Source organism: Puntigrus tetrazona, chromosome 6 (assembly GCF_018831695.1).
Source record: "Puntigrus tetrazona isolate hp1 chromosome 6, ASM1883169v1, whole genome shotgun sequence".
NCBI lineage: Eukaryota > Metazoa > Chordata > Actinopteri > Cypriniformes > Cyprinidae > Puntigrus > Puntigrus tetrazona.
In genome coordinates this window covers 3808797-3826731 of record NC_056704.1, presented here as the reverse complement: position 1 = coordinate 3826731, position 17935 = coordinate 3808797, and the positions used below count along the sequence as shown (strand labels likewise).

The 17935-nt window shown below is 36.7% G+C and overlaps 1 protein-coding gene across 2 annotated transcripts; it reads left to right on the top strand.

Annotated features, from left to right (window-relative positions):
• The first annotated feature begins 1117 nt into the window (after nucleotides 1-1117).
• rgl3a (ral guanine nucleotide dissociation stimulator-like 3a) lies at nucleotides 1118-16211 on the top strand. Of its 2 annotated transcripts, XM_043242493.1 has the most exons (18): nucleotides 1118-1173; nucleotides 1829-2022; nucleotides 6226-6515; nucleotides 7467-7511; nucleotides 7788-7957; nucleotides 8034-8167; nucleotides 8250-8498; nucleotides 8871-8974; nucleotides 9383-9467; nucleotides 10364-10441; nucleotides 11861-11947; nucleotides 12055-12087; nucleotides 12201-12322; nucleotides 12491-12586; nucleotides 12707-12842; nucleotides 14019-14285; nucleotides 14402-14516; nucleotides 14825-16211. In XM_043242493.1, exons 2-18 carry the CDS (start codon nucleotides 1852-1854, stop codon nucleotides 14971-14973), a joined length of 2331 nt encoding a protein of 776 aa, XP_043098428.1. In that variant the 5' UTR covers nucleotides 1118-1173; nucleotides 1829-1851; the 3' UTR covers nucleotides 14974-16211. The 2 variants fall into 2 exon arrangements, with proteins under 2 accessions (XP_043098428.1, XP_043098429.1); XM_043242494.1 differs by lacking the exons at nucleotides 1118-1173; nucleotides 1829-2022 and adding an exon at nucleotides 3552-3898.
• The last annotated feature ends 1724 nt before the right edge of the window (nucleotides 16212-17935 follow it).

The window sequence follows — 17935 nt, the reverse complement described above, 5'->3', positions numbered from 1 at the left end:
TTAAATTATTATATTATTATTATTATTATTTACCTAAAATTTTACAGTTACATTAATTTTGACATTAAGTTGTTGTTTGTTGTCAGAAAATGTTACACAAACAGTCCATATATATTAAAAGCCAATCCAGTACAGAAATAAACCATACCACTAAACGTCAGTAAGAAATATCTTAAGGATATTACCACGGTTTTGATTCAGTATATATGAATTCGTTGTTTTGTAACAGTATGAATCACACACGATGAATGAACAACTCTGACATTTTCTCCGCATTTTAATAACACCTTACCTTTGCAGTCGGGCATCCGAGCGAGGTTCACGTAACACGAAAAACCGCGAGATTTGCTCCGTATTAGCGTCAGAGTTTCGTCGTTCGTTTGGCAAATTTAAAAACAGAAATGGGTTTTGTTGTTAAGACTCGCTCGTGTCCTCGAAAATAAGTTAAAAGGAGGTGACGGTATGGATTGTAAACCTGAAAAACGAGGCCTGTTTCCACGGTGAGGTCCGCGTGTGTTTGTAATGTAAAGCTATTTAATTGGTTTCAGGGTTTCTGCTTTAACTCGGTCAATATTTGATGCTCATAAAACAGTGTTTTCTCAGTTATTATTAAGTGTCTTTCAGAACAGTTAGAAAATCTTACCAATGTTGTGATGATGATGATGATGATAACGCAGAGCACATGTGGCCACGTTCTCTTCTGGAGCAATCTTTTACCTCTCTGTGTTTTGGTATATCATTTATTCTTCTTCACATTGTGCACTCTTGCTATTTCATCCACTGCTCCTACCGACAAACAAACAAGAGCACCGAGCTGTCCTGTTATTGCTAATTATAAACAACAAAAGTGCACTGGGTGGAATAAGCTGAACTGACAGCCCATTAGTTTGTGTAACAATCAGATTATTGTGCGAGTTTGTGCGTGTTAGTCAGCATGGAGAGAATCAGATGGACGCGTGAGAAATGCAGGGTTACTAGAGTTTAAATGACCTCTTAGGTTCACAGTCACTTCTGCTGAAGACATCAGACAGCGTTCAGTTTTCTGCATCAGATCATGAGGCATCATTCTGGAAGGTCATGGCATCCCCTCTCCCGGTTTTAGCAGAGTTCAAACATGGATTATTAGGAGCTGATCTACCAAGAACAGACACTGGATAAGAAGCATCGTCCACAGTGAGTAGCCCATTCTCTGTTTCACTTGAGTTAATGTTGCGGTTAAAAAACATAATATGGTAACCTAATATCCAGAATTATGTGATCTCTTTATTTTAATAAATTATAATAATTACATTACAATTATATAGTGCATGCATCTGCATAATGGCATTAGCCCGCAATAAATTATACGATTAAAACGTATTATTTCCTCAGGGTTTTAGGGTTACAAAAACTAAATAAAAAGTACTAACGAAAAGTGCAAAACATAAAACACAAAAAAATAAAGACATTAAAATATTAACACAATTTTTTGTTATCTCAATGAAACTACAATAGTACTGCTGAATGCACGGTAAAGTTTTTAATATTGCTGACATGTATCAGCTGATTTTGGAAGATTAAAATAAAATTAAACTTTAACACAAAACATCTCATAGCAAGTCTCATAAAGTTTCAAAAAAACCAATGTATAAAAAATGTAAAAGCAAAATGAATCAGAAATATGCATGTGTATGTATTGATACATTTATTATAATTATTTAACTATTTATTAAATTATATATTAATTAGGCAATTTTCAAATAAGTAGAAGCTCCACTTTTCTGATACTGAATGCTTGTTAAAGCCAAATAACACCACTGACATGTGTATCTTCTGCTCTTGATGGAAGTTGGTGTGTGATTCGGGTGGAGGATGAGGTCCTCTCTGGTGGTGTCAGGGGGAGAGAAGGGTCTGCGGGCACGACTTGGACGAATGAGGCATCTTCTGTGTCAGACTGGGCATCACGTGGATGTGCAGATAGACGAGGAGCCCGGCGTGTGGCTCAGGAGCTTCCATCTGCTGGACCTCGAGGAACACAGCGAGGTCAGTGCTGATGGTGATCTACCGACCATTGCATTTGCATTTATTCATTCGGTAAGGATCAAAAGCAAGCTAAAATTGAGCTTGAACAGAACAACAGTAAAGCAGTAAAGAGTGTAGTTGTTTTGCAATAAATGAAAAATATTCCAGAGTTAAGTCATGCATCTGTTTTTATTAAAAACACATTAAATCGATCAAAAGTGACTGGGAAGCATTTATAATGTTGCAAAGGATTAATGATAATCGCTATCAAACTGATCGGTTTCCACAAAATAGTAATCAGCACAACTGTTTTCAACATTGATAATAATAGGAGATGTTTCTTGAGCAAATCGATATATATATATATATATATATATATATATATATATATATATATATCTCTCTGAAAGATCAGGTGACAAATGGAGAAAGGTTGTTTAGGTAAAACATCACATCCTGAATGGTTAAAGTTATTTAAATGATTTAGTTGTGTGTAAATGCACATACATTAGCATGGGACATCTATCTTGGTATCTTTTATGGTGATGATCGTGGTCTCTGAATAATAAGAGCTCAGTAGTGTGCGTCACCTATTGTTATGTTGTAGTGTCTCAGCGAGCGTGGGGAAGCCTGCTTGGATTCAATTGCACATTCACAGATCTACGTCAGAGAGAACAGAAACTATACCCAGAAACCAACAAACCGCTCATTGTGTCTCATCTGGAGTGTGTGTGCGTGGCCTTTAAAAATAGGCATTTCATACAATTTTCACCATTATTCATTTAAAGCTGCAGTCCATGACTTTTGGTGCTCTAGCAGTTCATAAACAGAGCCGTGTGTGTCTTGAGGAGGAACACCGTAGTCGGATCTACTTTTATCTGTTCATGTCTGTCACGAGTTTCACCGAACGAGTCCAAATAGTCTGATTATAAAATGAATGTACATTTATTGTAGGTGTACCATAGTGATTCAGGATAAGTCAAAAACACAGTTTGAAAAATGGATCCCTGGTGTACTTGCTTTTTATATAAATTTTTCAAACTTTAAAGACAGAATTTACTAACTGCAACTTTAAGGATGTGCGTGGTGGCATCTGCGTCATTTGTACTTTTCCTGGAGAAAATGTGTTGTTTTATTTGCCAGTGGATTAATACAAAGTGGTTTAAACCTTGATATAAGCAACGAAACGTCATGATATAAAACTAATAAAGCTTCTGCATGATTTTCAGTCAGATTTTCTTGACTTCTTTTGCTTACCATGATTGTTGAACTTATAATATAAAAATTGTGGCTAAATAAAAATTTCACTTAGTCCTAGACAAGAGAAAATAACAATAATGGTGTGGTTGAATGAGCTGTTTATAAATTGCTTTGTAAACCTAAAGAGGCGTTCCACGCAACCTAATTAATATTCATGAGCAAGCCTTCACCGTGATTTGAGGGGCCGCGCTTTCTGTTTAATATTAATGAGCGAGTCCCGTACGTCACAGTAGACGTAATCGTCTACGTACAGGGTTCAACCCACTGCAGTATAAAGCGCTTGACAGGTGCCCTGCGCCCTATACAGACAACTAAAACACAGACATCATCATAAAGATAATTATTAGATACAGTAAAGCATTATATACTTGATTACAATAAAGGCAGCACTGTATGAAATGTACAGTAAGTTGACTTTAATGTCACCGGAGTTCTTAATTAAAGCTCACTTCGCGAAGTTACTCATTTCCAGCAGCTCTCTAGACATGACAGTCAGGTTTGATACGAGCTGACTAAGGAATATCGTTTACAACGTGTTTTTGCTGCGCTAATGGAAAGTCTAACCGCTTGTTACACTGCTTGATCAGACGCCTGAGGAAACAGAGCTGAAAACATGGGAAAATGGGAGTTCACTATGGTAAGACGCTTGGTTAATTTAGCTGTTTCAATAAAGCACGACAATTCGGTTTAATATTATTTGACGGCTTAAACTGACTTTTTTTTTTTGAAAGCGCGATTTGTTGTAACTTTTTTTAAGTGTGTCGCGCGGCGCACAGTGTTATTGTTTGCCTCCGCTCTAATGCCGGAGAAAATGCAGTATTTCCTGTTCTATCTCGTCCGGACATCCTAGTACTGTCACAAAAACTCGGTTTACAATTAGACGCGAGATTGGCTTTAGGAGAGCGTTGAATGTGCTGAGCAGAGAGAGGGGTTACGTTTAGTGCGTGCTCGGAGGAGGGTGTGGCGCGCTTCACTTTTCCCTCGGGACTCTCACAATAGAACCGATTTTGTGTTTGTTCTCAGACCCACCTGTAGATTGAAGATATTTACAGTGTCCTGTTTCACAGCTGACCTGCGAGAGTTTCAGCTTTCCCTCCCCCACTCGTTCCCTGCGTTTTGTTCCGCGGCACGGTTTTAGGGCTTTGGCTCGGAAAGCTCTCTGTTTTGCTTGACTGGGGTTTCTGGGAAGAACGCACTTGTGATTTTCACAGCTGTTGATTTGTTAGAGGAACAGACTGCCCTTGCTTTACTTGGAAGCACAACCTTTTCCAAATTTGTGGTTTGCATATTAAGTATGTTCTGTGATATTCATTGAGCTTTTGGCACAGAGTGATTTCTGAGGCGTAGAACAAAACGGGGCACAGCATTGATTGACTTGACAGCTTACATATTTTATGTCTGACACTTTTTTTTTCTGGTGTTCCTACACTAATAGGTCTAATAAGATACATTTATATGATGGAAACTTGATGGTTGCTATAGTTATACATACATACATGTATGTGTGTATGTGTATATATATGTATATATGTATGTGTGTGTGTGTGTGTGTGTATATATATATATATATATATATTTATTTATATATGTATATAACTAACTCAAACCATATGTGTCCTATCATTTAAGGATTTTTCTTTTGTCAGGACATATTAGGAATGTTTTTTTTGTTTTTTTTAATATATACTATCATTCAGAAATTTTATGTTCAAATATGTCTTTTGTACTTAAGGAAAAATTGACATTTGTACAATTTTAAACAGCTGTATTTTCAAATAATAAATAATTGTGAATTGCAGTTTGTTTTTGAGGTGGTAAAGCTGAATTTTAAAAAAACTGGCCATTACCAGTTTTTAGTAATTTATTAGAAATCATTCTGACTTGATGATTAAGAACTTTTTTTTATTATTATCAATGTTGAAACTGTCCTGCTTTTTTAATGGCTCTTTGATAAACGGAAAGTTGAAAGGACAACATTTATTACAAACAAAAGACTGTCACCTTTTTAATGATTGTAATGCCGTCATGCTAACTAAAAAAAAAAATTCTTTTTTAAACTGTCCCCAAGCTTCTGAATAGTTGTGTATGTTTTTTATGTTCTCAGGATAGGTGAATTTATAGCTAACACATTAAATTAGTAACTACTTTTAACTAGTAGCAAGTCGCTGGACGTCTTGTGTCTCAAGAATAAGTGACATATGACACCATTATGCTAATATGTCCTCAAGCTAGTTGCTATGAGCTCATCTAATATTGGTCACATCTGAATTAGTGGACAACAAGCTCAACAACAACAACAACCGTGTTTTGCCTGTAAGAGAAAACACTGGACTTAATTTACTCCAGTGTTACACAGTCTGTCTTTGTTTAAAATCATCAGTTTTTTTTATTTTGCCCACAGCTGTTATTCATTGCGGGATATGGTATTTGCTATTCAAATAATCATGGCTTCATTTACCACCAAAGAGGGGTTTTGCAAAGACCGTGCTGAGTATTTTTGGTATCAATTAGTAAATAAAAATAAAATAGAATATATAAATAGAAAATAAAAAATAACAGGTCCTCTTATGTGGTCGTCATGAAACAGTGGTGTTATTATTTTAATACTATAAAAATCATGATCTGACCTATTTTACACAGTCTTGTTAAAAAAGCATCTGCTAAGAAAGTAAACGTAATGTGCACCGTCTTTAAGCTAGTGAAGATAAAATGTGTTCACTCCCCTAGACTTTTCATTTGGATAACAATTTGCCTGTATTTTCCAACAAGCTCCTGTTTTGTTTATTTCTTCCTGGAAAGGTGAAATTTTAGGTCAGTGTCTAGCCCTTGTTTGTGTTATTCTGAAATCAGTGGTTCAGTATCAGGATAGCGTAGTAGAATCCTTTTGATGACTTTGTGTTTAGGCATCATATCAAGCTTTGTGATCGGGTTCAGTGTGAATAGTCTGATGATGTGTTTGCGCAGGACCCGGTGCAGGAGTGGGGAGAGGAGGTGGAAGACGGGGCCGTTTATGGCATCACACTTCACCGAGAACCCATCCAACCCCCACCTGATTCCAGTGAGAACTCTTCTGCCTTCGGCTTCATGCAGTACCGCACGCAGAAGGTCCGCAGGCTAAAAGCAGCCACTCTGGAGCGTCTTGTCACAGAGTTGGTGAACCCGGAGTGCCCTGACCCAGACTACATGCAAATCTTCCTCTCCACCTACAGAGCCTTTACCTGCACCAATGCTCTCATAGAGCTCCTGTTTCAAAGGTGATTTTAAGAGTTTCATTGTGGTCTCAGAAGGTTATGGGGCATTAAGGTGACATTTACATTACTGATCAAAAGTGCAGCATTAGAATGATTTTTTTTTTTTTTTTTTTTTTTAAACAAACTCATGCTTGTATTCATCAGGGACACATAGAATTGATCAAAACTGATCAAACTTATAATGTTACAAAGAAATTCTAGTTAATGCTGGTAATAATATTTTTGTGGAAACCAAATCGTCATCTTAGAATGAATTATATGACACTAAAAACTGGAGTAATGATGCTGAAAAATCATGTCACGTTTTTATTGCACATCAATATATAACTCATATGAGCTGTTTCCAAAACTTAAAGGAAGGATGACATCGAGGTGCCTCTGAATCGAATGTTTCCATGACGTTCCATCAAACCTTCCTCTGGTGATATACAACAAACCAGAGTCTTAACTGTTGCTAGAGGGAATAGAAATGTCAAATTCTGAACGTCTTAGCATGACGTTATGTGCATTACTGGCCTCCCTTTGGAGATACCTTCATAAAGTCATAGACTGACTTCCGTGTCTGATACAGCCATCCCTCATGTATTTATATATGAGGGATTTTACACAGCCTACATTCTACAAGGCTCAGTGACTGAATAAAGGGGGAAGCCCACATTTCTAAATATAAGTATAAGTACGCCATACAAATCAGTGACGCAGTGGAATGGAGGAGAACACCTCACATTGTAAAACAGGTTTCACTTGACTTGTCTCACATCAGAGCAGCTTTTGTTGCACCGTGAGAGTCCTTTGTGTTTTGTTGAAACATAAATAAAAGTAATGGACCTTGAAAGAGCACTTGTGACACATTTGTTTCAGAAATTGTTTCGTCGTTCCTAAAATAATCCTAAAGCTTCTTTTGAAGAGTTTTAGAAATGTTTTTAATATTAACTTACTCGTATGTTTCTGTAGGGAGGACATGGTCACCAATCTGGACAACAGTGTCTGCGTTAGAAGGTGAGTTGAAACCATGTGTTTAGGAATGTCTTGGCGTATTGGATTCTGACCTATCAATTGTTACATATTGTTTAATAATGAGCTTTAAACCGAAACTGGTTAACCAGTTCATTCATGATCTATTATTAGTAAAGTAAACTGGTTATTCTTCTTGATTATTCATTCTAATTCCCAGAGCTTCATTAATTAGTCTGAAACAATGCTGACAAAGAGTGTGTGTGTGTGTGTGTGTGTGTGTGTGTGTGTGTGTGTGTGTGTGTGTGTGTGTGTGTGCAGTTCTCTGCCTCGTCTGATCCGGTTGTGGTTAGACGAGTACCAAGAGGACCTTCGGGACTCTCCAGGTCACCAGGCTCTTCGTCTGCTCTGTGTTCAACTCCGTCATCGCCTTTGTTTCAGACGTCTGGTTCATCAAGCCGATGCACTTCTCAGAACATTTCAGATGGAAGGCAAGTCTCGAAATAGGGCTAATTTAGCATTTATGCACCAAAGGTCGATGCTAAATAACTTCTTATGACTCAACAGACAAGCACACAGATACATCAGCAGAAACCAGCACAGATGCTGTAGACACGGACAGACAGGACATAGAAGTGACGGGAGATGTACTGTCCTTCCCTGCACGAGACATTGCTGAGCAGCTCACGCTATTAGATGCTGTAGGTGGCAAGATTTGCATACTGTGGCTATTTTTTATTTAATGCATGCTTTTATTCATCTGCTCACGTTTCATTTTTTCAGGAACTCTTTGTCAAGGTGGTTCCATTTCACTGCCTTGGCTGCATTTGGTCTCAAAGGGATAAGAAAGAGAATCGAAATCTAGCGCCCACGGTCCGTGCCACCATCGCCCAGTTCAATGCCGTCACTAACTGTGTTATCACCTCTCTGCTGTGCCCTCCTTCCACATCCCCTCCCGGTTCCCCATCCTGCACTCGCAGCGGCCCTACTCACAGGGCGCAGATTATTGAGAAGTGGATCTCTGTGGCTCAGGTGTGTATAAGGCCTCAAACAGACTAGCAAGTATATGAATGCAAAGTAGAACTGAAATGCACCCGAAGGGCGTTGGACTTGTGCAGTTCTGTACATGCCCACAAGGAGCACTATAATAGACATTATGAGGAAACGCTCAGCTTAAGTTTTCAAAGCAACATTTCATAAACAGATTTGCTGAGCAGTTCAGATGGTTAAGCTGTTGACATGTTTAAGTATAGCTACTTAATCATTTTTAATGATACAAACTTTTAAAGATAACATCATTCTGTGTTGGTACATATTTGTCCTAAAAGGGTAAAAGCTTAAGACGTATGTATTTTTAAAATTATTTTAAGCTGATGTTCTTTTTTATTATCGCTTGTGTTACAGGAGTGCCATCAGTTGAGAAACTTCTCCTCTCTGAGAGCCATCTTATCAGCTCTTCAGTCTAATGCTGTTTACCGGCTAAAGAAAACCTGGGCGGCAATCAGCAGGTGGTGTTTTCTTATCCTGACATAAATAGTGGCTAAACCTGTAGTGCAATGTTATGTGCACATTAGATCTTAAATCTAAACGATTAATCTCCCAAAAATGAATAATCTGTCATCATTTACTCACCCTGAAGTAGTTCCAAATCTCGATGAATTTCTTTGTACTGCCGAGCACAAAGATATTTTGAAAAGGTTTGTAACCAGCCTGTTTTTGGGTCACCATTGACTTCCATAGTATTTTTTTTTTCTACTATGGTAGTCATTAGCGACCCAAAACAGCCTGGTTACAAACTTTTTCAAAATATCTTCCTTTGTGTTCGGAGGAACAAAGGAATTCATACAGGTTTGGAACCGCTGGAGGGTGAGTATCACACGTGGTATTAAATTTGAATGCATAAATTGTCATTTCAGGGAGAGTGTGTCTGCCTTCGATCACCTCTGCGACACATTTCCTGATGAGAACTGTGTGCTGGTCAATCGAGATATTCTTGTAGAGGTAATTTTCACAGATCTTCCTGTGCCAAACCTGTCTGTTCTAATCAAATTTTATTTTGGGTGTTACAATTTTAGACCTTTATTCAAAAATGTGGGCTCAGTACGTTTTTTTTTATTTTTCTGTTTGAATGCATTTCAAAATGTAATTTGGTGAATGTTATGAAATAGTCTTTTAGTTCAAAATAGGAAAAAGTATTCATCTGGAACAGTACATCTTTTTTTACTGTCATGTTAGATCAATTTAAGACCTCCTTGTTAAATAACAATACACATTTCTTTCAAGGACAAAAAACATCTGCCTTCGATATTTAGCTCACGATGTGCAAACAGATCCCTCTAATGATTTAACATCATGTGTAAGAACTGATAGCAGTGTTGAATCTCTGATAAGACAATGACATCATCTCATCCCATGACTGCTTTAATGCCCTTTTACTATCTTTAAAGATGCTACCAGGCAACATTTCAACACGCTTTTCACTCTAGCTCGCATGCAAAGAGCAAGTCGGTAAAGCTAAATGAAGATAAGGTTAAAAAAATGCAAGGGTCATCTTGTTGGCAAAGAAACCATTATGGAGGCACAGCGTAATGCTCTGCAGTGTTCAGTGTATAACAACAAAACATCAACAAACATTTTTTTATGTGTTCTGGCTTTTAATAGTCTATCCCACTCTTCTTTGACCTCCGTCTTTATCATGCTATGTTAAGCACTTGTACTTATCGTGAATTTTGGCATTTATTTAGGTGTGGTAAATTGATTTTGAATGTTTTCTAAACTGATTTATGCAAATCTTTCTCTAGGCCAGTTTTTAATCAAATGCTTATCTTAATCAGTTTCACTGTTTGCATTTCAGTATGCCAAGTGTCCTGTTATCAATTTTTTTGTGATTGATTTAGGAAGGAAACCAGGCAGCTGATGTAGACACTCACACTGCTCCAAAGTCTCCCAGACTCAGTCCTACATCTAAGCAAATGGTAAGAATCACTAGCATTTTTCATAAAAACAAGGCCCTGCTGAAAGTAGTACATTTGTATCATTTACGGCCATTGGCTTAAGTTGCTGTTAAAATATTACAGCTAAATCTGTTGTTTCTGGGAAATAACTACTATTTTTGGGAAGTATGTATCCGCACCAGCACATTTACTGGCTGCTCTAGTTTGATTCAAGTAATTTAATTTTCAGTATGAAAATCTGTCTCAATATGAATCTGCCAACTCATTAATTAAAACACCCAAAAGGGTATTACCATAACGCTAGCTGACACAGTATGACGGATTTGCGTTTATCACCGGTAAAGATGCGTCAACAGCATGTTCCTCTAACTGAAATATTTATACTCAGCATAAATCACTCTTAGCTGTTGGAAAAATATGTGTGTGATTTTTAAAAGAGGAAGCCTCTAATTGAAGCAAGATTGAAGTTAAAATTTACTTGCTGCCACAGAAAAAAAACCAATGCATCCACTATACATGTAACACTGAGGTTATCTTTCCCTTACGACAAAAAAATTCTTCCTGAGCGATTCTCATGCAGTGCAGCCTCATGAAGCGCGATATAGCTCTCTCTCTCTAGTTTGAGCCTGTGCAGATGCGTGTTTCCCAGAGAAATGCCCGTGTAAGAAGTCATGAAATTCTCAGAAAAACTTTCAGAAATCTGTACAAATGCGGAAGTAGGAAAACTACATCTATCCAGATTGTTTTTTGAAACTCCATGCTTAGCGAGATAAAGTTTTTTCTGCATCAAAAGAGACTTTTTTTAAAAAAATTTGTATTCAAATTTTTAATTTTTTATGAAAACAGTTTGATCGGGGTGAATGATGGTTTGCACAATGCTTTCCAATCTTAGAGAAAGAACCTTGGCCAACCTTTTCATGACATTCAACATTAAGGAAGGATATTGGATGATAAGACCCACAGTCAAATGGGTTTTTATTGAGTTTTAAAATCAGTGAAATTAATGCTTGACGCATGGAAAAGGGTAAACTACCGCTATCAAAAGATTCTTCCAAAACCGAAAGAAGCAAAGGAGAAAGCTGAAGAGAAACCTTTTGGAAACCCGTCTGGGCCTGGGGATTTTCCACTTTGCATTTGTGAAATGCATTTGCATTTGCATTTGTGCCTGCAGAATCAGTTAAAATAATAGGATAGTCTATTTTGGCTTTTGATTTGTTATTCATTTAAGGTATATCGAGATTTTCGAAAAGTTTAAAAGATTAGGATCTTAAAGAGAATGACTGGTACAAAGAAAAGAAAACAGTTCTTTTAAATTGTAATAGAATTTCACAATGTAACTGATTTGACTTAAGCAAATGCATAGAAGACAAAACACTGAAACATCTCGACTGACCCCATACTGTTACTGTATTTTATCTGACAAGTTTGTTTTTGTGGCAGACCCCCTCCAGCGGTGAGGTGCCGTACCTGGGCACTTATCTGACTGCGCTCACCATGTTGGACACGGCACTAAGTGATAACGTGGAGGTGAGAATTTTTTCTGACATTAATTCATATACATATACATAGTGTTTTTTTGTTTGTTTGTTTTAGTTCAGTTTTTTTAATAAAAATGGTCCTCTTTGTGGTCACAGGGGGGTCTCGTCAATTTTGAGAAGCGTAGAAAAGTAAGTACAATCATCCTACATATTGTTTCAAAAGACGTGTGCTAGTTTTCATAACAAATGCAAGTGCATCACGAGCGCCTGATGTGCGTTTCTCCATTCCTTTCTGTGTTCAGGAGTTTGAGATTCTGTCTCAGATCAAGCAGCTGCAGGCGTCATGTGCTCACTACAAACTCCAGTTACATCCTCACATCATTTCCTGGATCAACAGCGGCGTACTTCTTTCTGATCAGAAGAGGTGAGGCACCTTCGATGATCATATTCAGTTTGATCAGTTTCCTGCTAAGAATGTTGATTGAGATTAAAATATTTTGAATTCCAGGCTGTAGTACTTTGGGTACTTTAGAAGATCAGAATCTCAGATATTTAGATACCAACTGTTAGTCTTTTTTTTTTTTCTCATTAGCTATGAGTTGTCAAGAGAACTGGAGCCGCCCGTTGACCCCTGTCCCAGCTCTCTCAACCCCTGGAGCCACCGGCTCATCACCAAGAAACTGACCTCGTGAGTGTTGTTTTGAGATGCAGTTTCAACTCATTTTGTGAAACCAGACTATTCTAAAAGAAAAAGACATTTCGCTTACTTGTTTTTCTGTGGCGCGCGTTTCTCTTCTGCTCACTGCAGGTTGATGTCTGGCAGTGAGAACTTCTCAAAGAAGACACTTGCCGATCAGATCAGTGTATCATCCTCTGGCTCCAGTGGCTCAGATATGGAGGATCTCAGCAGCCCTAACCTCTCACCACTTAGATACAAAGTACAGGTAAACAAAACTGCAGAATGTTTTATTTAATGACTCATATACTTTATTGATGCTACAGAATTTGGTTCTTTTATTATAAGTGTAGACTGTCGGTCGATTTAAAATATTTATTCAAATTAATTATGATATGCCAAACTTAGAGAATGTAATTACCTGTATTTGCTGGGACATTACTTTATTTAAAGCAAAATAAAATGGCGCTATTTATGGTTTTATTTCCGTATTGTAACATGCAATATATGCCGATATGCTTGATGCAGATGAAGGAGCTATTCACAAAGACTTAATTCTATTTTTCATTTAAAAAAAAAAAAAAAAGCTTTTTTGAAACTGTTAAAATAGATCTTAGTCATTTAAATAAAGCTGAAATATAAATATTTGATGAACAACTGAAGAAATTAATTTAAATTTGTTCAAGTTTTTTGTACTAAAGTTTTAAAGTAGTAATAAAACAAACAAAAAAACTAAATAAAATATATGTTTTAATTATTTCATTACATTTAAATAACTGAAATTATTTAAAATTACTAAAAGTTAAAAAAATATACATGTATTTAAAAAAATGTCTCAAGTTATTGTATATAAACAACACTAAAATAACCCTGATGTACACATGCGTCAGACAGATGTCCTGCTGTTGGGTGACGTCTTGCTGTGTTTTCAGTGTCTTTCAGTGCGTGCAGGTCAAGGGGTTTAATTAAATGGCACTTTTTAATTGCATTATTTATTTGTAATTAAATGAATAAATAGGGCTAAATCTGATAGGTCTAATGTGATCACAAAACTTATTTTGACTATACATTTATACTAAAGTCTTTAGGTTAATAAAATCCGTTCAGGTATTTGTGATGTGTCTGTTTTGCCTTAACTTTGCAGTCGCAAAGTAGTTCAAGTTTGCACCATCAACATAGAGCTTCAGTGAAGTTGACATAAAACACAGTGTATTATATTACAATACCAGCAGCCTGTGATGTTTTACATTTAACACGTCATTTACTAAAGCACTTATTGCTTGCAATCTGTGTTGCAATATACTTCTGAAAGAACAAGCTATCTGGTTCAGCTCATACGTTCTGTTACCACTTAAATTATATGTGGAAAACCTGTGATGTCCTCTTAACAGACCTCTAACATATTTGTTGGGCTTAAATGGTCTTTCTCCATTCCCTCATTCAGTCTGCATCGTGTCAGGACATCTCTGTAGACACACCCACCTCCTCTCTGACTCCGCCCAGCTCTTTTCGAAGATGCCTACAGGCGGATATGTCTGCCTTGAATCCTGACAGCCCCTCCCCTACTTCATCATCATCTTCCTCATCATCATCATCATCATCCTCTCCTTCTCTCAAGCATCCCATGTACAACAAGCAGGTTGCTGATTCTTGCATTGTCAGAGTCAGTGTGGAATTTGGCAACAACGGAAATGTTTATAAAAGTATTTTGGTAAGTCGGCTTTAATAGTTGAGATTTCTGCAGTGTCCATTCTACTCGTCTTTTTGTTTTACATATTTCTAGTGGCAAAAAGTCAGCAGATAAGTCTATCAACTCTTTATTTTTAGATAACCAGTCAGGACAAGACCGCTCAGGTGATTCAGAGAGCTTTGGAGAAACACAACTTGGAGGAGATGAACTGCCAAGAATTCAGTCTCACACAAGTTCTTTCCAGTGACAGAGGTGAGCTTCTTCAGTTTATGTTGGACACTGAAACTCAAAACTCTTCAAGTAATTTTAGTATCATTTATATACCGTCAAAGCATTCATTGATTTTATTTTTGTTATTTTGAATTTAAAATGTAGTTGTATGTACATGAATGGTCATGTGACTAGCATTTTAGGTTTTAAGTGTAAACACAGTGTAAACGGGGATTGTTTTCATTCTAAAACGCTGCTAGTGTAAATGGGCCTAAGCTTGTTATGAGTAGCGTATGCTTTAACTTGTGTATTAGGCACTCAATACATAACTGTATTTTTTTTTATATCAGAGTTGCTGATCCCAGACAAAGCCAACGTCTTCTATGCCATGTGCACCACTGCCAACTTTGACTTTGTGCTTCGTCAGCGTTACAAAAACCTCAGCAGAGCAACTGGCTCATCCTGGAGTCCTGGAGCAGTACTGAGGTCCCGCAAGTAACAGAACCGCGATGACAACCCACAACATGGTGGCATAATATATGAAAAACTTCAAAAGTGAACAAAGACTTTATAAGCATTATCGCACAACTGGGATGAGCGGGTGACTACTGGATGTCGAAGCTCAGATAAATTTGAAAAACAGACTGATGGATGCATCACTGAGCTCTGAAGCACCCCGGAGTCACAAGTTATGACAAGATCTCGCTCGATAATATGTCATTGACAAATAACATGGAAACTATAGCACAGCTGCCATAACACCAGTTCTGATTTAAAACAGGAGGAAGAAAGATAAGGAGCATCTGACATTAAGATCTAGAGAAGTTGCAATAATTGGCCATATCTACTAGCAGTTTATTCAGACGTTTGCTTTGAAATGGGATTTACTGAGAAACATCTGTTTTTAGATGGATGAACACATTTCTTTTAAGTATGACCTACAAATGCAAGCTTTTATGTAGCTAATATTCAGCAGGTAAAAGTGAAATTTATATTATATTTAGTTTTTTTTTCTAAGTGACATAATAAAAATGTTTATATAATATATTTTATTTAGTTTAATTAGAATTTTAATAAAAATCTCATTATTTTAATTCCAATATTTTATTGTTGTGATGCATTTCAGTTTTAGTGTAATTTAAATTTTATATGTGCTAATTCCTCTTCTTTTGTTATGTTTTCTGTATAGAACTATTTCCTTTCAGCTCTTTCTTTTTAATTTATAATGTGTTTATGTGCAATAATCTTAAACCTATAAGCAGTTTCTTTATTTTAAGACTTTTGGCATTGTGCCGAATCTTTCAACAGATGAAGGATGCTTGCACTTCTGTATCACTTTTTTTTTTTCTCTCAAGTTGAATAGGTCAATTTGTTTTTCTAGTAGTGTCAAATGAAGTAACTCATCCATATTGGATATCTTGTGACTTTCTGAGCAGATTCAATTCGAAGAACTGAAGAGCACTGGGTGCACTAGATAAATCTCACCGACTTGTGTTTTGTGAAAGTTGAAGTTAGTTGCTAAAGTATGTGAAATGTAAGTGCTTGGTTTGTGTAAAAAGGTATGCTGCTAAATAGTGGTGCAGGTGTAGTGTTTCTTGGAAACTACAGCAAGTGTTTTTGTCAAGTGGAGGGCTAAATCAGCATTAATAGCACACTTTTGCTGTTTGCACAGAAAGCCACAATTCCTGACTGAAATGTATGTCTGTTTTTGTCAATAAAAAGCTAATTTGGCACTTAGCGTTGTCTGTTTTGCATTCATTGACTTAAATTAGTACACCACTATTGTTTTATAATAAAATAAAAAATATCTGTCAAAGTATGCTACTCATTTGTTCTTATAATGAATTTAACACTGAAGCAAACTTAAGCCTTAAGTTTAAGTCAAACTTAACCCTGGAATGACACAAGCTTGGCCGGCATCAGCGATTATATTTTCCCGCCTACGCAAGATGGCGCTCCCGCCCATTTATTGTAGGCCTACTTTCACTTCAATCGTTTGTAGTTCAACGGTGAGTGCGACTTTGAGGCTGCAATTGTCTGTTTGCTCAGGTGGGTTCAGTCACGTCTCTTGATTCTGCTGATAGGTGTTTTAAAACTGAATTTATTAGCCACTTTTACGTTATTCAGTATTTTTGATCATTACTACACACGCAGTCGACGTTTTAAGGTACTGCCTTTTGATAGCGCAGGTCAAGTCGTGCCGGTTCCTACTGTGAGTACAGTCATTTTTAAGCATTGTACAACGATTTATATAGAAGGAATTAGTTTCTGTATACATATGCAGTCTCGTTTCAAACAGTACGCCTGGTTATCCAGTAGAGGGAAGCAGAGTTTCACGAGTAAAGTTAATACACTAATATATTACTTTGTCTGGGTTCATCGGTATGGCATTCATTTTTGGGATCATGAAAACCAAAATATACAAGTTACTACCTACTAATACAAATAAATAAATTAAAAAAAAAAAAATGTAGCTATGTTAAATGAGAAACTCCACTTTCTATGAAACACATCGAACACACTTGAAAATTCAGATCAGAAAATTATTGTTTAGCTTAAAAAAAAAAAGTTATATTTTACAAATCTTATGTTTACTTATGTTATTTCAAAACTATATGACTTATTTCTTGGAACACAAAAAAAAAAAAAAAAATCTTGGTCCTTGAATGATTTTTGAATTTTATTATTATACAAAAAGCAAAACTGGATCATGGAACACACTCGCACAGAGGAGAGAAAGACCTTTATGCTGCTTTTTTCAACCAAAGGAACGTGAACAGTGAATGAAGAATAAAAAAAGTAATGTAAACGTCTTATATTCCAAGGCTATATTCCAAGTCTTATGAAGTCAATGGCATCAGCTTTAGCTATCAAATCTCACTCAGACGGATGATTTCATTTTATAAACATAACCGGAGTGAGTCATATTGGTCAACTAACAGATTAGTCATCTTCAGCAACCAAGGTTGTTTACTTGTTTATCTACATCGTTTTCTACTTTTAACTTTACATGCTTTAATTTAGCATACTTTGTTGTTGTTTTCATGTTTTGTGTTTCAATCCAGAATGAGTTCATACCTGGTTTAATAACAGACAGTTTATAAAAAGTTTTCTTACAACGTTTATTTAATTGTATTATTTATTCCCAACAGACATGGCCTAACCAACAATCCAAATGCAAAGACAAACACGTATTTGAATGGGATCTATTAAACTGGAACAGTCCAATCCCAATATAACATGCACATGTGGGGTTTTTTGTGTTTAAGAAACCCAACCATATCCATCTCCGGCACACGGTGTCTCCTTTACGGGCGTTCCTTCTTCACGTGATATTGTTCCCCGTCTCTCCCTCCCTGTTTGACCCAGTAACCCAAAACATGCTCTATCACTGCCCATGTCCCGATGCTGTTGATTAACCTACTTAAATTATCCCATCTCTCCGGTGTCTCGCCTGGACA

What these genes read in the sequence shown, in the direction of transcription:
- rgl3a (XM_043242493.1), top strand. Translation starts at nt 1,852, where the DNA reads ATGAGGTCCTCTCTGGTGGTGTCAGGGGGAGAGAAGGGTCTGCGGGCA. An exon ending in AACAGTGTCTGCGTTAGAAG is followed by an intron (nt 7,512 to 7,787) that starts GTGAGTTGAAAC and finishes GTGTGTGTGCAG; the next exon opens with TTCTCTGCCTCGTCTGATCC. An exon ending in ATCGAGATATTCTTGTAGAG is followed by an intron (nt 9,468 to 10,363) that starts GTAATTTTCACA and finishes TGATTGATTTAG; the next exon opens with GAAGGAAACCAGGCAGCTGA.